Consider the following 22,989-nt stretch of genomic DNA (forward strand, 5'->3'; position numbering starts at 1 on the left):
TCTTTAACAAATAGGGATTTGTCTCGGGCGTCAAGTTTGGAGGTAGCTACTTAGCGATGTTTCAGGACCCGGGCTTTTCATTTTCCTGCTTCTGCCTTCTAGCTTTCATTCTTATGCTTGTCACTGGATGGTCACAAGGTAGCTGCTACTCCTCCACGCAGGAGGCAGGGGAAAGGCAAAGGGACAAAGGGACTTGCCGGTAGAGTCTGCCTGCTTTTATCAGGAAAACAAAACTTTCCTGGAAGGTCCACTCTGACATCTGCATAGATCTCACTGGGCACTCCTAATTGGAATGCTGCTTAGGAGAGAAAGAGGTTATGGATGGAGTCAAGTCAGTCTGCCAGCAGTGCCAGCCACACAAACTCACCTGCCCCACATAAATGGATCAAGCTAATTAACCACCTAAAACCACTTGTCTTTTTACCATTCTGGAATTCTGTGGGGTTTTTTTGGCTACGACTTGCAACATGTCTAATCTGTCTTCTCGAATTTAACTTCAACTATATTAATTCAGTCACTTTTTTACTTTTTGCTTATGTTATAAACTAAAGTTAGTACAGCCGGCCCTCCATGTCTGTGGGTTCTGCATCTGTGAATTCAACCAACCTTAGATGGAAAATACTTGAAAAAAAAAATGGATGGTTGCATCTGTACTCAACATGTACACATTTTTTCTTATCATTCCCCAAACTGTACAGTTTAATGACATTTACATAGTGTTCACGTTGTGTTAGATATTATAAGTAATATAGAGATGATTTAAAGTATGTGAGAGGATGTACTTAGGTTATATGTAAATACAACACTATTTTATAATAGGTACTTGAGCATTTTTGGATTTTGCTATTTGAGAGGGAATGGTGGAGTTAGGATCAGTTCCCTGCATATACTGAGAGATGACTCTGTGGTTAGACCATTAGACTCACTAAGACATTGTTTTTCTTTTTTTCCAAAATTAGGGCCTCTGAGCAAATATGTAAATTTGTGCTAAGTTTGTGCAAATTATAATTTTTCATTTGAACTAAGCATTGTGGTTATTTTTAAATGAGGCTTATAGTTCTTATGTACCTTTTTATCTTAGGAAGAACAGAGGAACTATTGAATATTTGAACTGAACTCCATAACATTGATAATACAAACTACTGTTTCCAGGGTCCCTGTTGAGAAAAGAGATGCCCAGTTCATTAAAAGGAAAAAAAAAAAAAAGCAGTGTTTAAATTTAATGTTTAGTATTGCATTCAGGATTTATCTACAAAGACTTAGGTGTTCTTAAATTAGGTACTGGACTCTATTTCCTTATTTCCCTCCTGGCCCTAACTCTGTCCTTTTTCACAGATATGTTTATTCTCAATCACTGAGAGAAATCATTGAGGTAAAAATTAAAAGGATAATTTAAGAGTGAAAGGAAATGTGTTTTCACATTAAATGCTAGAGGCGGAGATGCCCACTGTAAACAAGATGGAGTCGTACTTTACAGAGAATACAGTCACAGATGTAGAGTAGTGGGGTAGAGTGCCCTTATCATGGAGACGAGACAGAACACAGCCTCCAATCTTTGCTGGTTGATGGATGTTAGCAAACAGGGATTGGGTCTGATTCACAGTGCATCTCATTTTAGGATTCTGGATCCAGGACCAATGTAGAAAAACATTTCTGACACTGCTAGCTGTATGTTAGTTTAAGTTCATCTCAGTAACTGGAGAACATAGATGAGTTCTTGTTGAACATAGGTGAAGATCAAACAGGTTTTATGTTTGTTTTTCCCAACCATATTTGTATTGCTTTGACCCTGGGGTGGCCACAGATCACAGGGTAATAGATGAAGTATGTATACATCCGGATTGTTTTGAGAGAGACAAATAAATAAGCTATTTAACTAACACTTATTACTCCTTCATTTTTATGGTATGTAACAGGATCTTTCTTCATATATGACTTTTATTTTTCCTAATCTTATTATGCAGGAGGAGAGGAATGGGAAACCAGATTATTTTATTTGTGCCTCTGAACTAGGGAAAAAGAAGTCATTAGTAAATCTAATAGTTATGTTGCCATCAGTTTTTTAATCCAGTTTTCAAAAGTTACTTACAATTATTGTAGACTGTACTGCGTGTTGAGGCTAATTGGAAACAGTGACCAGATTCTTAATCATTATCAGGAAACTGCATTCAGAGAATGAGAAGAACACCCCCGCTGGATGAATTGCAGCCACCACCATATCAGGATGACAGTGGTTCTCCCCATCTGTCATGTACACCCTCAGAAATTGGGGACAGTAAATGTGAATTTTCCCACTGCAGCAACAGTCCAAGATGCTCATATAACAAGTGCCCGAGTGAAGGAAGCACAGGTCATGAAATAGAGAGTTATCATAATAAAGGATATGAAGAAGATGTTCCAAGTGACAGCACTGCAGTCCTGAGCCCTGAAGTAAGTAAAAGCACATAGAAGTTTGAAAATAAGTGTTATTTGGAGGATAATAATCCTGTGCTTCTCTTGGTAAGAAGAACTGAGTTTATCACTATCTTGTTCCTTTGTGACTTATGCTACCAGTATCCATTTTTAGTCTAATCTTTATCCCACAAACTTATCAGGGATGTCCCAGCTAGTCTTCAGCTGCCCCCACTCCCCAACCCCAAGCCCCACCACCAAAGGAGGATGGGTACTTAAGATGGGGTTGTTTTTTTTTAAACACTTTATATAAAACATTCTAGAATAATTTACCTACTTATTTTATCTTGAGGTTACTATTTATATTATTTTTATTTTATTTTGGATTTTTTTTGTTATTGAGAAGTTACTCAGTGCTTCACAAATCTTTCAAAATAACCTTATTGTATTTTTATATCATAGAAAATACAAAGAATAAATGATGATCAGCTTTACTGATGAAATTTTAACCCATGGCTTCATGTTGCTTGGTTGAGGTTTAAGTTGACTTACTGTTTTGGAGCAAAAACGTGGAAATGACAACAAAGATCATTTTGTGGCAGTTTTGAAGTATTATCATATTTGCAAAAGAATTTGTTTTAATGTTTATATCATGATGAAAACTATAAAGGTAATCTAGAGGTTTTATAAATTAGTATTTGTTTTTAGATCTACTTTCAAGTGTTTTTGTTTTTGTTTTGAGACAGGGTCTCGCTCTGTCACAGCTCACTGCGGCTTCCCACCACCTCAGCTTCCCAAGTAGCTGAGACTACAGGTGTGCACCACCACACCCACACATTTTAAAAATTTTTTTGGAGAGACAAAGTCTCACTATGTTGCCCAGGCTGGTCTCAAATTCCTGGGCTCAAGCAGTTCTCCTGCCTGAGCCTCTCAAAGTGCTGGGTTTATAGGCATAAGCCTCTGCACCCAGCCTACTTAAAAGTTTTAGATTGCACGTTCTTGCAAGTTTTTACAGCTTTTTTTCCAGGCAACATTCAGTAATACTGAAATATGTCTGTATTCTTACCAGATGAATTTTCAGATCTGCTGCCAAAATTAAATAATAGATGTAGTTTTCTAAGACCCAGAGCAATTAAGCTATGGATAAAATTTCCTTAATTTTAGGTTTTTCTTCTATAATTGCTAAAAATACTTTGTATCTGTTACTGCTTTTATAGTATTTCTAGTATTACAGTATCTGACCCAGAAGAAAATTGTACATTGATAAAGTTTAATATATCATTATTTTATGATTTTCCATGATGGATGTTTCTTTATGCTCCATTACCTAAATAAATTTGAAACAGCCATTTTGTAGCTTTGTAAACTATATATATAGCCTACAAGTTAACAGTGAAGCCTGGACTGTGGGATTAACAAGAACAATAATACCTATCACCACTTTTATCAGGAATTTTGCTATGAGCTTTATGTAGTCTGCTCATTTAATTCTAACAACCACATCTTTAGTAAGTTATTATTTCCATTTTATAAATGAAAACATTAAATGTCAGAGAGCTAAACAATTTGATCAAGTACAAGAAGCTCTTAAATAGTAGAACTATAGTTCAAACCCAGGTCTGTCTGACTGCCAAAACAGTGCTCTTAACAATTATATTGTATTGCCTTTTTTTATCTAAAATGTTGTATGAGAAATTACTTTGATTCAGTGGTACCCTCCAAACATCACCAGGCAAACTCTCTCAGAGGACTAAAAGACCAAAGTAAGATGTTCAAATTATGTGTGTGTATGTGAGCGTGTGTGTGACAGTGTGTGTGTGTATATGTGTGAGAGTGTGTGTGAGAGAGTGTGTGTGTATGTGTGTGTGTGTGTGTTTTACATACAAAGCAAGAAGTTAGAGAAGCTAGATGAAATCAGTTAACACACGTAGGGATAAGCTGCAAGTGTGTATAGGTAGCAGGACCACACCATGTGAGTCCTGGTTTAAGCAGTGCCCATACATCCTGGCCACTGTCTCTTTTCCATCAGCATTCCTATTTGTGATGTAACAAGGACCAGAGTTGAGATTTGAACAAGGGTACCAAGAGCCGACAGCACACACTTGTTTGTGGGAGAGATATAATTATACACCTGGCCACCACTGAAACTTGTCAGTTAGCCTACTAGGCAGTTGTAGGTTTTATATGCATTTCTTAAGTAGAGCACATGGATGACAGAGCTGTCAGCTCAGAGGCTACATGATCATGGCTTGTGTGTTTCATCCCTTTCTATAGATAACACTCATTTGATTTATCATATTTTCTATTAAATCCGTCTATCTTTGGCTTATGTTGTAAGTTATTAACTGTTTATATTTAATATCTTATGAATTCTGCCCGTGTCTCACAAGCTGCTTCTTTGCTCACTATCTGTAGCTAACGCATACTGTGAGTTTGCCTGTATTTCAGAAACTGCTATCTTGCTGTCTGTAACCACTTCTTTGGAATTTCCTCCATCCTGCTTATTTTTGTGTCTTCTGTAACAGCACTGAATATACTCAAACAGTATAGCAAGTGCACATTACATAAATATTTAGATATGAATGCTTATAGCCTATGCTAATATAAAATTCACTTTTGTGTTTTTTCAAGTTTATTTTACATCCTTGTAATAGATATTATATGTCAGATAGAAAATTCTCACTTTTCTCTTGGTTTAATCCAGGCTGTAGCTATCTTAGAGCCTATCCACATACATGATTAAACTGAGAGAGGAGAGAAGGTTCAGAAGAATTCCATGGGAAGGAGTTTATAAACACTTTGAATGACCTATTGCTATCTAAAGGTTTTTTTAAACTGATCCAGATACCTTGAAAGGAAGGACTATTGCTTATTGCCTATTTTCAGAATGCAAATAATATCTTTTATCTGTAAAGGTTCTACCCTTTCAGCACTGGGTTTCACAAGAATTGTTGGAATGTTTGAAAAAAAAAGAAAAAACAATGAGGGAAACACCAAGAGAAACAAAATTCAAAAATAGCTGTCTAGGACCTGATAAACATTTTTATTGCCTGAAAATCTGAGCTGTCATGATACTATTTTAGAAAATATTTAATTGCAATATCAAAACCGTGTCACTAATAATCTTCAGTTACCAATTACGAAGTAGTATACATTAAAACGTTTTGCTCTAAATTAAATTTTTTTTAACAGAATTTGTTTGTTTTGATTTTCTCATACTACATTAAAAACTGAATTCTCCTATGGGAATTTATTCCTTCTCTGAAAGTATTGTTCTTCTGTTGTTTTTCTTTCCTCCCATACATTATACCAACTAGCATGTAAGATTTATAGGACCAAGGACTAACTGGGCATGGTGGCCCACACCTGTAATCCCAGCACTTTGGGAAGCTGGGGGCAGGAGGATTGCTTGAGTCCAAGAGTTTGAGACCAACCTGGGCAACATAGCAAGACCTTGTCTCTACTAAAAATAAAAAAATGTATCCAGGTGCGGTGGTATGTGCCTGTGATCCCAGCCACTCAGGAAGCTGAGGCAGGAGGATCACTTGAGCACAGGAGGTCAAGGCTGCAGTGAGCCGTGATTGTGCCACTGTACTCCAGCCTGGTTTACAAAGCAAGACCCTGTGTCGGGAAAAAAAAGAAAAAAAGTAGGGACTCATGTCTTTTTGGTTCTCTTTGCAGAAAGTAGCACTCTCCTGACCTAAAATAGGCCCTGGCACATAGTAGGTACAATAGTTACAGTACATATTAAGCTGCCACGACAAAAAGACCCCTCAGCCCCCACTGAATACAATGGCTGAAGAACACAGAAACTTGTTTCTCTTTCGTTTAACAACAGTCCAGGGTGAGCAGGGAGTTTTACCCCATGAGATTATTCAGGGACCCAGTTCCTTCTCTTCTGTTGCTCTGCTTTCCCCTAGACTAGGGCAGACTAGGGCACTGTCCTAGTCTACATGGTCTGAGCTGACCCACACATCCTGTTTGTGTATCTGCTTGTGGAAGAGTGAGACAGAGAGTGGAGAGCAAGTAATTTCTTACATAAATATGATCTAGATGTTTCACACATAAATTTTGTTTGCCTCCCGTTGGCCAAAGCTGAGTCATGTAGTCATATGAACTATAATAGAGGTACTGAAGTGTAGTCTCTTGTGGATAGTGTTTTTTTTTTAGACAGAGTCTTACTGTCATTGAGGCCAGAGTGCACTGGCACGATCTTGGCTCACTAAGACCTCTGCCTCCCTGGCTCAAGTGATTCTCCTGCCTCATCCACCTGATTAGCTGGGTCTACAGGCACCTGTTACCCATGCCTAGTTAATTTTTGTATTTTTAGTAGAGATGGGGTTTCACCATGTTGGCCAGGCTGGTCTTGAACTCCTGACCTCAAGTGATCTGCCTGCCTTGGCTTCCCAAATCTTGTAGGTAGTGTTTCTAGCTAACACTCAGGAAGGTTTTTGTTTGTTTGTTTGTTTGTTTTTAGTAAATGGAAGAAGAGAAGACTGAGATTCAGTAGTATTCAGTGCCACTCAAAGTTCAGAAAATTTTAAAAATTTATTAAATTGGTCCACATTTTGAAATGAGAATTATTTAAGATTTATTAAAGTACTTAAAGAGGCAAAGTGGTATAGTTGAAAGGTCAGGGACCTAGGTTTGACATTGTCAGTAACTAGCTAAAATTCCTATTATATTCTAGATAGATAGACTGGCAGGAATTTGAGACAATTATAGGAGAAATGGTTATAATTTCTTTTAATTTCATAATTAAATGTACCATTTCAGCCTTTCTTGGACTTTTATAATGTGTATTCTACCATTTTCAATAGTCATTAATGTTAGAAAACATTATGTTTTTAATTTTGGTTAGAAATTGAAGTAAACCTGTGTTATGTAGAATAAATATTTGACTGCTAACATTTTGAGGCCTTTTATTTATGTTTTCATATTTCACATTTCCATTGATTTAAGTAGAAATATCTTTATATTTTATTACAGATGGGGGTGTTTTAGAACAAACTCTGAAAATGGAACCAAATTTTTCAATAGCATTATACTTTTATTTATGTTTCCTTTCTCTGCAGCCTGATACTGTGCTGTCAATGGCATTGTTTATAAAATTGAAAGTAAAATGTAGTTGTTTTCTACAAAAGGAGCAGGTATACCCACTAAAGGATATATTTTAAATTCTCATTTATAAAAACATACACTCTCAGAATTGTGATGGTGAATATTAAATCCTAAACGTGTCTTTATTATCATAAGTTTTTAATTTAACTTACTGCTTATACTAATCCAGCCCTATAGGGGAGCTTTCGGTTGTAGTTGACTGTTTATTATTATCGTTTTACTTTCTTAGTGGCAGAATTGCTTTCACATCATCCTCCTAAAGAAATACCAAGTATTTATTTACATGCTAGGTTAAATAATTGAGTGAAAACTCTAACATTTAAATTTTCTTTTCTTAGGATATGTCAGCTCAGGGATCATCTTCACAGCTTCCTAAACCTTTTGATCCTGAGCCAGAAGCTAAATATGGCACACTGGATGTGACTTTTGACTATGACTCACAAGAACAGAAGCTTCTGGTAACAGTGACAGCTGTCACAGACATCCCAACATATAACAGGACAGGTGGCAACTCATGGCAAGTACACCTTGTTCTTCTACCTATAAAGAAACAGAGAGCAAAAACCAGCATCCAGAGAGGACCATGCCCTGTCTTCACAGAAACATTTAAATTTAATCATGTTGAATCTGAGATGATTGGAAATTATGCAGTTCGGTTTAGACTGTATGGTGTACATCGCATGAAAAAAGAAAAGATTGTGGGGGAAAAGATTTTTTATTTAACAAAATTGAATCTTCAAGGGAAAATGTCATTGCCTGTGATATTGGAACCTTCTTACAATCATTCTGTGAGTATCTCATCAAATGGCCTGAATAGAATTTATGTTCATGGTTTATAGTATGCACAATTTTTAAAATCTTTAATCAACCCAACAAGCTTGTCAGTCTATTTTTTTACTTAGTAATCATGCCTTTACAAAAGTTTCTAAGTCCTGGATACATAGATATGCTTTTTCTTACCTATAAAAGTTACCCTTGAATATAATTTGTGATTTGTATCTTTTATTTTATCATTCACAGAGTTTTGGCCCAGGGTTTTACAATTTTTTTGTTGTTGTAGAACATTTATTAAATATTTGATTATGAAGTCATCCAAACCCCTTATAGTATTTTTTTTTTCCGGGTTTAGAAGTAGGTGATACATTAAGAAGGATCAGCCCCATATTTTATTTGCTGTATTGCAGAAAGGATTTGCTCTTACAGAATATGCACTGCTACCTAGGTCATGACTGGATATATTTCCAGAACTACTGTGAAATTATTTTAAAGTTAAAAAAAAAAATCTGGCCTCATTAGACTGTTCAACCTTTTTTTTTTTTTTTTTTTTTTTTTTTGAGATAGAATCTTGCTCTGTCGTTCAGGCTGGAGTGCAATGGCGCAATCTCCACTTAACACAACCTCTGCCTCCTGGGTTCAAGCGATTCTACTGCCTCAGCCTCCCAAGAAGCTGGGATTACAGGCACATGCCACCACATTTTTTGTATTTTTTTGTATTTTTAGTAGAGATGGGGTTTCACCATGTTTGCCAGGCTGGTCTTGAACTCCTGACCTTGTGATTCGCCCACCTCAGTCTCCCAAAGTGCTGAGATTACAGGCGTGAGCCGCTGCACCTGGCTATCTTTTCACCCTTTTTAAACAAAAATTTTGAAGTATTTAAGGAAAACCCTTAAGCTTAGTACTTTGAGCTAGTTCTCTCTTTTCTCTTATTGTCCTCCAGATGATAATCACATATAAATCGCTCTCTCTCTCTCTCTCTCTCTCCATATTTTTAACTAAATTCCCACAAGGCAGTGCAAATCACAGGAGAGAAATATCTGCACTGTTTATTTAAACCAGGGAGAAACATTATGCCACATAGTTACTTAGATTATGAAAAAAATCTGTATATGCTATAAGTGTACATTATGGTTTATATTCTTCTCTGTAATATTGAATAAAAAGCATTTTTAAAATATACAGATTTTAGAATAGATTTATATTTTAAAATAAAAGTATAGTATTTTAGGATTGTTTAAAGCTTTTAAATGTGTAAGCTTCAGTCCAAGTAGTTTAGGGTCTTACTGCATTTACACCAGGCAACATTTTATCTTGTAGGACCTTCATACACAGTCATACCATACCAGTTTAACTAAGTGATTTCAATGTTTTTAAGTACAAAATGATGGTAAATATGGTATAATCATATGGGTTTCTAGGATAAGACTTAATCTCTATTGGGAAAATTGATAACTTGTTATCCTTCTAAATTTTCAGAATTACCATTTTGGGGAAATGCCAAAATGGTAATTATTTTAGAATAATTTAGGTTTTAAACAAGTATTATTTTAAAATAATAGCAGCTTATAAGAGGAGAGAAAGAAAGAAAGAACAGGCAATATTTCAGGGGGAAAAGAACAAATTTTTCATAAAATTGAATAATCTACAGTTATTAATGTGATTTCTAAACTTTTTCATTATTTGGTCTGAGTGATCACTAGTTATTCTGTGGAAAATATGCCCTTATATAGAAATAACTCATTTAAATTAGAAGAGAAAGACTGTGTCATCAAGAGGTACGTAATTTATCTGTTCCCAATTCTGTTTTAATTATATTCATTTCACAAATAAAATGAAGCCAAAGAAAATAATACTGTTTTATCTGTGTTCAAACTAAGCAGTTTTTAACGGACCTACATTATGTATGTCAGCTTATAGTTATTGATTCTGTAATCTTTTTCTGCCAACCAGTACAATACATTTTTGAGGAGTGTTTTCAAAAAGGAAAAAGTGCTAAATAAATAGCTTTTAAGACATAACTTTTTTTTTTTAACTTTCATTTTAAATTCAGGTTTACACATGTGCAGGTTTATTATATAAGTAGACTTGTGTCATGGGGGTTTGTTTTACAGATTATTTTATCACCCAGGTATTAAGTCCAGTACCTAATAATTTTCCTGATCCTCTGTCTTCTCCCACCCACCACCCTCTGATAGGCCCCAGTGCCTGTATTCTCCTCTAAAGATAAAGCATTTATATTTGAATAAAACTGTCCATCTTCTGCTCTTTAGAGAATGTTTTTCTGTGCGGATTTGCTTCTCAAATTCAGTACCCTGTATTTAATTGTTCCTCTTTCTTGCTTTCCTTCTCTCTCCACCTTCTCAAAATCTCATTACTTGCTTTTGGCTTCTGTGCTATCAGCTGTTTAGTCATTAAAATATAATGCCAATAGAAAGTATATATTCTATCCATACTATAGTATTAATGTTCTCTTTGCTTAAGTTTTAATATTAACTTTGTGGGGAGATCTTGTGATTATAGTTTACTTGGGTGAGTTTGGCTCTAATTTTTGTAAGTTGTGATAATATATCTGTAAGAGATATATTCATAATGAAACATTTGTTCTAGTTGCTTTTCTGGTTTTTATTTTACTGCATTTTAGGTTTTGGGGTACATGTGAAGAACATGCAAGATTGTTGCATAGGTGTATAAGTGGCAGTGTGATTTGCTGCCTTCTTCCCCTTCACCCATATGTGGCATTTCTCCCCATGCTATCTCTCCCCAACTCCCCACCTCCCGCTGTCCCTCCCCTATTTCCCCCCAACAGACCCCAGTGTGTAGTGCTCCCCTCCCTGTGTCCATGTGTTCTCATTGTTCAACACTCGCCTATGAGTGAGAACATGCGCTGTTTGATTTTGTGTTCTTGTGTCAGTTTGCTGAGAATGATGGTTTCCAGGTTCATCCGTGTCCCTACAGATCATTCTACTATAAGGACACATGCACACAAATGTTCATTGCAGCACAGTTTACAATAGCAAAGACCTGGAACCAACCCAAATGCCCATCGATGATAGACTGGACAGGGAAAATCTAGTTGCTTTTCTTTCCCAGAGTCTGGGTGTCACTCTTGGAAAAGTCAGGGTCACCCAGGCTAGGTTGTAGTAGTGCAATCATGGCTTACTGCAGTCTGAAACTCCTGGGCTTAAGCAATCCCATCTCAGCTTCTCAAATAGCTAGGACTACAGGTGCACACCACCAGGCCTGGCTAATTTTTTTTTAAAGAGATGAGGTCTTGCTATTTTGTCCAGGCTGGTCTTGAATTCCTGGCATGAAGCGATTCTCCCACATCAGTCTCCCAAAAACGCTGGGGTTACAGGGATGAGGCACCATGCCAGGCCTTCTAGTAGCTTTTAAATAATTACTTATTATTGTTGTCATTTTTGTTGTTGCAAGAATATTAGCCTTTTGGCAAGGAAAAGTTTTAATCCAGCCAAAGAATTTGCAAACTACAATTAAAACACATTTAAGCTTACAGTTTTTTAAAAATAGATAATAGAAAAATAAAATTTTGCATATAAATTTTTGTTTGATAGCTAGTTTTGCAGGAACTGATTGAGAGAAAAAAAAGACCAATGTTACCAAAATGATTTTCTGAGGAATAAACAGGTAGTTTCCCTGAGAATAAGAGTAAAGTTTAACATTTAAGATACAGTTTGAAGTGTGCCTTCTTGATCATTGCATGATAGAAAATATACTAAGAGTTGAAAAAGCATGATTTCTTTCTACTAAGTAGCCGTGTAAGCTAAGTAAATCATCTGGTAACTTTGGGCATCAGGTTTCTCATTGTGCGATGAGATCTGGAAAGGTGTATCCGTCTCTGATACTCTCTAATTATCTTAGTATGTATTGGGAAAGGAGTTAGGTGGGAACAGAAATTGGTGAAATTTAGATGAGTTTTGTGTGCTTGATACAGCGTTTTATGGCAGATATGTATTATGTTTTCTCACTTTTCCACCTTTTCAGTAACTATCTGGGAATAACTATGTCTGCCTCCCTAAGGTAAGCCATGAAATTGACTTTCGCAGTCTCCCTGGTAGGTATGGCGTGCACTGCGTGGCGTAGACTCTGCCGCTCATACTCGTTTTCAGGAAACCTCGGTACAGACTGAACAAAGAAGCAGGCGCTGCACTCAGATTGTGTTTCCATGGAGTTGATGGTGGAGGTATCTGGTGTTCAGAGGCAACAGTGACTGTTGACAAATAGCTCTTGTGATGCAGTAATGGTATCGGAGCTGGGCCACTAACAGTTGCAATAGAGAAAAGCCCTTGGCACAAAAGAATGCAGTGAGAAGAGCAGCAGGTTTTCTTCACCTGACCAATTCTGTAGTGTGGCTTGTAGACTTTATTCTTGAGAAACTTAACCATTAACTCGATTCTTTATTCATCCCCATTCCTTTAATAAATTACTGTTTCACTTTATGAGTCAGAGTTAGCTTCTGGTGTTTTCAAATCAGAACCCTGAAATAGCCATATGGTTTACTTGCTTTAGTCCTGTCTTAGGCCAAACACAATGGCTAGAATGTCAGTTACCCTTCCTACCGTGGTATATCCCTGTCATAATTGGAACTTTTCTTATATGCTTAGCTTTGTTTATATGGCACTCTTTCTTAGTATATAACCCCAGTTACTTTCTTCACTTGCATTGTTTGTACTGTGTTACTCTCTGTAACAGTTGCATAAGATGGCCTTTCCCTTTTTCCTCATCCTGGTTTTATTTCTAACTTTAGCTTATTAGATCTGTTAATATTATTAAATTGATTGATTGATAATGAAACTTTATTCTTTCTCTCACAAACGTCCACACAACTCTTCCTGTACCAACAGTACTTAATTAGCCTGATCTTTTCAGAGTGGCTAGCAATAATAACAGTGAGGTTACCCACACGTCGGACAATTCTCAGAATAGAGGAATCTTTATTAAATCCCTGGTTTACTTTAAATAATTTATAGGGTTTTGGTGAGTTGCCATTTAGGAAAACTGATACTTGACAAAGCTGTGGTGTGTTTCATCTTGAAATAAGGTTCTCTACATTGTCAGGTGAGCTGCAGGCATACCTGTTAAGTTTCTGTAGACAAATGGTTCTCAAAGTATGATTCCTGGACCACCAACATCACATCATATAGGAACTTTATAGAAGTGCAGATTCTCAGTCCCTCTCTGAAACTTTCTGAAATAAAAAACTCTGAGGGTAAGACCCAGCAAATCTGTATTTTAACAAGCACTGTACATGATTCTGATATACGTTGAAGTTTGTGAATCACTGCTTTTGACTAGAGTTTGCAAACTATGACTTGTGAGTCAACTCTGGCACATAGCCTGCTTTTGTAAGGTCTGTTGCTCCTCTCTGCAGAAGCAGCATACATTAACACTGTTGAACTTAGGTGTGGCCAGGTGACTTGCTTTTATCTTCTGTGCATAACCTTTAAGAATCAGAATAATGCTTTCACTATCGTGGAAGCCTGTGTGGAAATGGAACCGCTTTGAGCTTTAAAGGAAGCCTCTGTTGCCAATCCAAAATCGAGTATGTTGTATAAGCAAGAAGTAAACCATTGTTGAATTAAGCTGCTGAGAATTTGGAGTTCTTTGTTACTATAGTATAACCCAAAAACGTTTGCTCTTGTGACTAAGGAGTGTACAAACCCCTGTGGTCGAGAATCAGATGAAGCAGGTGATACAGTTTAGACGTGCCCTCCAAATCTCATGTTGAACATATTGAAATGTAAACCCCAGTGTTGGAGGTGGGACCTGGTGGGAGGTGATTGGATCCTGGGGGCAGGTTTCTTACTAATGGTTTAGCACCATCCTTTTGCTTCTGTCCTCACGATAGTGAATTATTTATCATGTGATCTGATGGTTTAAAGGTATATGGCATCTCCCCCTCTCCCTCTCTCACCCATGCTCTCTTCATGTGACATGCCTGGTTCCATTTTGCCTTCTGCTGAGAGTAAAGCTCCCAGTAGCCTCCCCAGAAGCTGAGCAGATTGCTGCACTATGCTTGTGCAGCCTGCAGAACTGTGAGCCAATGAAACCTCTCTTCTTTATAAAGTGCCCAGGTGTGTCCTTATAGCAACGTAAGAATGGCCTAACTCAGCAGGGAATTGACTAACAAAGTTGCCTCCTTGTGAAAGAATCTACGGCTCCATATGTGTTATAGATTGGATTACCTGGGAAGCAGACTCTGAGAGGGAGTTTAGTGTGCAAAATGTTTGTTAAGGAGTGCTCTTGGGATTCATACTTGTAAAAGAGAGGAGATGGAAGCAGGATTGGGCAGAGAGAAGTCAAGCTGCAGTGCGTGCCCGATGACAGTCTTGGTTAAGCCCCAGGGAACTCTGGAACTAAAATTGTGCTACAGAGTTGTCCCCATTTGGCTGAGATGACCAGACCTTTATACCCCCATCAGTCAGTCATTGGATGTTGGTTGCCCCTTGTATTAGTTTGTTCTCAAGATGCTAATGAAGACATACCCAAGACTAGATAATTTATAAAGGAAAGAGGTTTAATTGACTCAGAGTTCCACAGGGCTGGCGAGGCCTCAGGAAACTTACAATCATGGCAGAAGGGGGAGCAAACATGCCCTTCTTCACACGGCAGCAGCAAGGAGAAGTGCCGAGCAAAAGGGGGAAAGCCCCTTATGAAACCATCAGATCTCGAGAGAACTCACTCACTGTCATGAGAACAGTATGAGGGTAACTGGCCCATGATTAAATTACCTCCCACTGGGTTCCTCCCGTGGAAACCCGACAGGGTTTAATGCTGCTTTTCCAAAGTAGTGCCAGTTTAGGCAGATAGTGAGAATTTAAAGAAAACTGGTTGCAAAGGTGTTTTTCTCTCTAGAAAACTTGAGATTTAATTTAGAAAAGAGGCAGTTTTTGTCCTTGATGTATTTATGTTCTTATAATGGAAGAGAACTTAAGAAATACTTAAGGCAGCCCTGGGACACAGGAACTTCATTTTAAACATTTTAAATGGAATGAAATTCTTTATTAGCAGGTTTCCAGTTTCATAGTCACATTTGTGCAGTGGACTTGGTAGAGACTTGTAACGAGTCACAAAAATATCTGTTTGAAAGTTCCACTTAATTTTATGCAGGAAAAAGGATAATTCTGGTCATAAAGTTATTGTTCATGATAAGCCAGAGTATAAATTTCCTGATGTTTATTTTAAGCAAATAGATTTAAATTTCTGTCATTGAAAATGAACATGCTCCTGCAAGTACCATGTGTTCGTATTCCAGGAGCTCCTGTTAGAGTAAAATATACATTTTTAGGTGTTGATTATGCAAAGATGTTCTCAGAAAAAGGCTAATTCTCCATAGTACACATGTTAGAATTGAGACAGTAGTGCCAGCTTACCTGGGTACTTCACAAGGTTGTGAAGATTAAATGAGGTAAAGTATGTGGAAACCTTTGAACTGACTATAAGTATTAGTTGCTTCTCTGAGATAAAACAGGTGTCATTAATTTAATTTGAGTAATTCTACCATTTTTATAAAGATATTCTCTGATCTTACAAAAGTTGTATATTATTTTCTTTCCTGTATCTCTTAGAATTGTTTTTATACCTTCGCTATTTACCATGTCCTTTTTATAGTTTGTCACTTTTGGAGCAACTAGTGATTAGAATGGTACTAAATTACATTTTTTTGCTAGTATAAAAAGCTGATAGAACTAATAGAAACTGAAAACTTAAGTTTGGTACAAATAGTTTTGTTATATTTTATAATTACCTGATATTATAATCAAATTATATACAGTCATACACCACACATAACATTTCAGTCAACAACAAATCACATAATTGATGGTGATCCCAGAAGATTATGACATAGTCATAGTCTTTTTACTATATATTTTTTGGTCTTTCGTTGGTTTGTTTTTTTTTTTTTTTTTTTTGGATATAGGGTCACTCTGTTAGGCTGGAGTGCAGTGGCACAATCAAGGTTCATTGCAGCCTTGACCTCCTGGGCTCATCAGCCTCTCAAGTAGCTATTATACCTTTTATATGTTTAGATATGCTTAGATACACAAATGCTTGCCATTGTGTTACAGTTGCCCACAACGTTCAGTACGGTAACACGCTATACAGGCTGTAGCCTAGGAGCAACAGGCTTTACCATCTAGGTTTGTGTAAGAACACTCTGATATTCTCACAATGACAAAATTGCCTAAGTGCATTTCTCAGAATGTATCTGTGTCATTAGGTGACACATCGCTATAATTTCTATAATAAAAGTTATATATATATATCTAAAGAGAATAAGATACATTTTAGTTCATGGAAAACAGCATATTAGAAGTACATTTTTCGTGTTAGTCAATTTACTTTCAGTAATATATTTCTCCTTGAAATGAAAATTAGCACTGTCCCTTAAGCTGTGTTCAAGTTATGAAGAATTTTTATACCAGCTCATTTGTGATTTGTCACAAAATATTAAAGAATTACTAGATAGAAATCTGCCATCTTAATGCCAAAATTGTTAGATATTCAAGACCAAGTTTATGTTTGCATTTAGGAGGGTTGGTATAAAGTTGGGGCATCCCATTCCATCCCGACTGTATGTCCTTAGGTGAATATTCAGCCTCTCTGTGCCTCATTTTCTTCATTTGTAAAAAGAGATCGTAACGATAACAGCTACCTCGTACAATTTTTGTGAGAATTAAAAGAGACAGTCCATGTAGGGTCCTTAGAACAGCATCTGGCAAAGAGTGGGAACTTGATAAATGCTATTTTTATTTGATCTTATCCATGTATGAATAAATTGAATGTTCTAATTTTGTGGTAATCTTAGATACTAGTCTGCAAGCAAAAAATTATTGCACTGTATTTTTTCAGGTTTCAAAATCAGAAGGAACATACCAAGCTGGAAAAGAAGAGGGTAAAAGTACTATTCTTGCAACAACAGGAGTAGTTAGTAATAACTGTTTTCAGAAACTAAATATAGTGCAACCCTCAAATGTTTTTGAGACATAACTTCTTAGAAATGTATTTTGAATAATTATTAAAAAGACTGAATTACAAATATTCTTTAAATGCAGTTTTATTATTTTTAGGCATATGTAGTAACTCATATTACATTGATGTGTATCCAGCAGCTTAAAGTAGGCTATTCTGAGGTAACAAATCCTGAAATTTTTAAATGCCCACAACAAAGGTTTTTTTCTTAATTATGCTAAATGTTCCTTGTGGGTCAATTACAGCTCTGTTCTATGTTTTCTTCACTCTAAGATCCAGACTGATTGGGCAGGTTCTTTCTGAAACTTTGTTGGTTGTCACGGCAGAGAGCATAGCAAGCTAATTCTTGTCTCTTAAAGCTTTTGTGCAAAATTGACACATGCCACTTGCATTCACATTTCATTATCTAAAGCAGGGGTTGGCAAACTTTTCCTGTAAAGTGCCAGAGAGTTCACTGTTTTTTTTTTTTTTAATTTCACATATGGTCTCTGTCGCATATTTTTTTTTTACAATTCTTTTTAAAAATGTAAAACCTTTCTTAGCATGCTGGCTGTACAAAAACAAAAAAAACAAAAAAACAGACCACATGCCACATTCAGTTTACAGCCTGTAGTTCGCTTACTTCTGATCTAAAAGCAAGTCTTACGGCCAAGCCTGGTACCAACAGTGAGGGGCAGTGAATAACTGTAAACAGTATTCCATACCGTGAATTCTAAGGTTAATATAATCTGTATATTCACATTATGATTTGCATATCAGTAGTTTGTAAATAAATTTTTGCTTTTATAGTACATGAATTTGCTCTCTTGAGATAACATTCTCTTACATCTTACTTAAATAATAGATTTGCATAACCAAGCCTTTTCTAAATGCTCAACTGTGTCCAGTTACCACAGTTTCTGAATACAGGTGCTTAATTTATAAAAATATTATTGAACTTGAAAAACTTAAATATCTGACAAGTCGTAGTGTGTGTTAAACAAGTTGGCCTAGACTGGCACTGCCAGAAGAAAATGCAAGAAAGGGTTTATTTCTTTTTATAGTGAAAGATAGTAGATTAGGCACATATAATTATTTATTCTTCCTGTAATCTCCACTGAAATGATAGTATCATAGTTTGCAAAAATAAATACATATATATACATTCATGTTTATACCCATAAGGTCCAAATAGCTGGAAAGAGGGCATCAGCAGATGAGAGATACCACCTTCAGGAAGACATTGTGAATAGAGGCTGGTAACAGACTCATTAGAAAGAATGGAGATAACCAAGCATAAAGTGCACATAGAAGGAGGAGAGAACTAACCTGATCACAGAACCGTGAATGCTACCAGGTACAGCATGGGGTAGCATGAGTCTAGGGATTAAAAGCAAGAGAATCACTAAAATCCTGTAAGATGTATAGTTGTATCTCCATCCAGCATGAAGAATGGTGTCACGCTTGTGTCTAGCCCTTGGGCAGTAAATATCGTTAAGTTTCTTCTCTGGAAAAACTCGAGATTCCAAGCAAATATCATCCCATACTGACATTTAGGAGTCCCCAGGGAAATTGCCTTATCTCTGTCTAATCACACTTAGGCCTGTCAGTGAACAAACTGCATTTAGATGTGTAGAGTTTTTTGGGAATGTATTCTTAAATATAAACAGGCAGTCATGGCTGAGGAGACAGTAAGGGAAAGCCTCCACCAGGAAAGAGAAAATCCAGGATAAATAGAAAACAAAATTATGCAACAGAAAGAGTCCGTAATGCAAAGATGACAAGAACACTAAAAACTAATTTTAATTAGTGTTTTCAGAAAGATCTGAGAAGACATAAATTTTTTTTGAAGAGAAAAATGCTCAGAAAAAGGAACAGATATAGAAAAAAGGGGCTCTTGTAAATTACAAGTATGATTGCCAAAACAAAGCAAACGGTAGAAGGGTCAGTGATGAGATTGACAGACTCTGGCTTTCCACCTGTTTCTGTAAAGCAAGTTACACTGATGCCCTGCCCCGCCTATATGTTTACATATTTTCTATGGCTGCTTTCATGCTACAGCAGTAGCGTGAGTAGTTATGACAGAGGTCATATGCTCATGAAGCCAAAAAATTTACTGTCTGGGCCTTTACAGAAAAAGTTTGCTAACCCGTTAATTAGAAGACAGAAGTAAAAAAAAAAAAACCTCCAGGAACTGAAAAGAAAAATAGAGTAGAAAAGAAACAGATGGAAAGATTTAAAAAAGGATTAGAGACTTAGATAATCCAGGACGATTTAAATATGACTAACAGGTGATTCATAAAGAAAGCAAACAGAGGGGAGGAGGTTGTATTGAAAATACGAGGCAACGTGCCAACGCTGAAGAGCATGTCTCTGAAGGGACCTGAACAATAAATGAGAAAGTCCAGACCTAGACACATCATTTTGAAATTTTAGAACACCGGGGGTGAAAGAAAATCCTAAAAGACTCCCAGGTGACGTAAAAATTAGAAAGATTAGAAGGGCATCAAACTTTTCAGCTGCAAAGCTGCATGCTACAGGACAGTTAAGCTAAGGCTTCAAAATGGCAAGGGAATGTTATTTTCACTATATTAAGTGTTTTGTATGTATAATCTCTTTAAATCCTAAACACAACATTACTATGGGTAGGGCATCACTATTTAATCCCCATTTTACAGATTACAAAACTGTACTTTTGTGACTTTGACTATCCCAAAGTCACTGTGTTACATTTTATTGCTTGGCAAAATACAAATATTCGCAGCCCTTTCTAGTTTTTTTTCCTGTACTTCAAGAGGAATATATTTGAGATTCAGTAGCGTTCTGGGTGCTAATCAGGTTCCAGCAATTAAACATGTATGTGCATGATTTGCAAGGTTAAAGTAAAGGCAGAGGCCGTTTTCTTACTGCTTCAGGGAGGCAAGTTCAAGGAAAGATGTTTTTCCTCCTCCAGTAACATTCTTTTTCTTTTTTTTAGATTCAAGGGGTAGGTGTCCATGTTTGTTACAAGGATATATTGCATAATGCTGGAGTTTGAGCTTCTATTGAACCCATCACCCAAATAGTGAGCATAGTACCCAATGAGTAGTTTCTCAATCCTTACCCCATCCCACCCTCCCCACTTTTGAAATTCCCAGAGTCTACTGTTTTCATTTTTCTGTCTGTGTGTACCCATTATTTAGGTCCCATTTCTAAGTGAGAACATGTGGCTTTGATTTTCTGTTTCTGTGCTAATTCACTTAGGATAATGGCCTCCAGCTGCATCCGTGTTTCTGCAAAGAATATATTTTATTCTATTTTAGGGCTGCATGGTATTCCTTGGTGTATAGTAGCTAGTTTATAGCTTCATGTACACTAAGAGGTAATTGCATTGGCTGTAAAGACTTCCCGATCTCTTGATCAAGCTAAGATCATATATTTTTAACTCATATCTTCCCACCTTCTCACTACATAGTAGCTCCTTTGGTGGATCAGCTTTTCAGTGTTCTAGGAGTCATTTCTGCAGATCTAGCCTAAACCTTGCTACCCCAGCTCTTCTAACAATTTTGTAAACACCTAATTTTCTGAATTAAATCTCTTTCTTAGAATACCCAAAGTGATTTCTGTTTCCTTCACTGAATCCTGACTGATGTAGTTCACAGTAGAAGTTTAGTATTAATGATAGAATAAGAAGTTTTCAGATTTTAAAATTTATATCTAGGCAGTCCATGCTATACTAAAACACTGCCAGTCATAACCAGGTTTTGATTTAGTTAAAATGTTTTTTTCACATATAATGTCTAAGAATATTTACATTAGTAGAAAGAGGTAAAGAAAGGCAGCGTCTCCTTACTTACTTCTACTTGAATAGTGCTTCCATGTACTGGGTGCAGTTTTAAGCATGATGTATATTAACACATTTACCCCCAAAATAGGTACTATTATCCTTAATTTGTGGCTGAAAAACAAAACAAAAACAGATATAGAAAGGTTAACTGAATTGTCCAAAGTCACATGCTTAGTAAGAGGCAGAGGGAGGATTTAAATTCATCTGTCTCCACAGTCTGTTCTTTTAGCTATTCTGTACTTTATGAATATATCTTTATAACACTAAATTTGACCTGAAAGCGGGTTAGATTTGTCTGAGATTGCTGATAGAACCAAGTTTAAAGGAGGAACATGTCTTTATTCCCATGTAGTTTGTTTTTCATTAGATATAAAAATCTTTCAGAATCCCTGAAATGTCAAGATTGTGATTTTTAGGACAAAAATATAATGTAAAGTAGATCCAGAAATGAGAACTAAAAGTGCTCTTTTCATCATCAGTACTGGTATGCTGCTGAAAATATATTATGACCAAAATAATTTTATGAAAAAGTGCTGGATTCTCTCTTTGTGGATCTTTGCCATTTCTTTTTAAATTTTGGTCCTTTTGGATGTTTCTCACCATTTTCCTCTGAATCTTTTATGATTCTGTACCCTAGAATGTGTCATGAGATATGTTAACTCATTAACAATCCTAAAATTTCATGGCTCTGATCAATGTAACAGTTTACTAAATTGTGTGAGTGCCATAGAGAGAAGTAGAGGCTGTTGATAATGTTACGTTCCTTAGTGGATGGGGTTCTGTGGCTGTTGAGTAGTCAGGGGCTTGGATATTTAAAAAGGGAAAAATGGCAAAATGTGCTTTCACAGGTAAATGTCTATCTAGACAGTCCATGCTGTGCTATACTGCCAGTCATAACCTACCTAGTGAATGTGTTGTGGTCCCATTCTCATAAGTTCAAAGTTCTTTTGCAAGTCAGCATGTAGACAGTGTTTGGACGTTTGAACTAAGGCTAAGTATTGTAAAAGCACTAAAGAGTCTAGGAGAACTTAAGTACCACTTAGACTTTATTTTCGTTGGATAATAAGGTAGGTATATTTCACATTCTCACCCTCACTCCCGGGGCAGTGGCTTGAGCATTGGAGAAGTGGAGCTCCTCAGGGAGTTGATAAGGAGACCCTCCATTGAGGACTTTGGCAGGGGAGGTGACATTTTAAGTATGGCTGTTAGTGATGGCTACAGCACATGCCCTCAGTAAACTTCCTCTTAGATTCCGTTGGTTAGAATTTGGTTACATACCCGTGGTCTCTGCCAGAAAGACTGGAAATTCAAGTGCTGGCATTTTTAGTCTCTGAAGTAGGAGGAGAGCCCTTAACAACAAGAAATAAGGAGGCTGGCAGTGGCTGTTGAGCGTGCAACCAACAGTGTTCACTGTGGCTTACAACCAGGGATTTTGTTAGCTGTCTTCAAATTTATGCTTTTATATTAAACTATCTTTTTTGAAAACTGTACCTAAAATGAATAGTTTCTCCTTTAAGTTTCTCCTCTCTTTCCAAGTACATAATATTTTATTTTTATAATTGGATGATCAGAACAGGGCACGGTGGCTCACTCCTGTAATCCCAGCACTTTGGGAGGCCGAGGTGGGTGGATCATCTGAGGTCAGGAGTTTGAGATCAGCCTGGCCAACATGGTGAAACCGCATCTCTACTAAAAATACCAAAAATTAGCTGGGTGTGGGGGCAGGTGCCTGTAATCCTAGCTACTTGGGAGGCTGAGACAGGAGAATTATTTGAACCCAGGAGGCAGAGGTTGTAGATCGTGACCAAGATCACGCCATTGCACTCCGGCCTGAGCAAAAAGAGCGAAACTCCCGGCCTGAGCAAAAAGAGCGAAACTCCATCTCAAAAAAAATAAAATAAAAT

The 22,989-nt window shown here is 36.7% G+C and overlaps 1 protein-coding gene across 7 annotated transcripts in view; it reads left to right on the forward strand.

Moving 5' to 3' along the window:
- SYT14 (synaptotagmin 14) overlaps positions 1-22,989 on the forward strand; it is a 197,188-nt gene that overhangs the window by 135,896 nt on the left and 38,303 nt on the right. For all 7 annotated transcript variants that reach the window (XM_064360338.1, XM_064360335.1, XM_064360336.1 and 4 more), the window contains 2 exons: positions 2,159-2,430; positions 7,851-8,300. In XM_064360338.1, coding sequence (XP_064216408.1) covers positions 2,159-2,430; positions 7,851-8,300 — 722 coding nt within the window. The remainder of the gene's footprint in view (positions 1-2,158; positions 2,431-7,850; positions 8,301-22,989) is intronic.

The sequence above is a fragment of the Aotus nancymaae genome, unplaced genomic scaffold (assembly GCF_030222135.1).
Source record: "Aotus nancymaae isolate 86718 unplaced genomic scaffold, 86718_ANA_hifiasm-v0.15.2.pri h1tg000039l, whole genome shotgun sequence".
Classification (NCBI taxonomy): Eukaryota; Metazoa; Chordata; class Mammalia; order Primates; family Aotidae; genus Aotus; species Aotus nancymaae.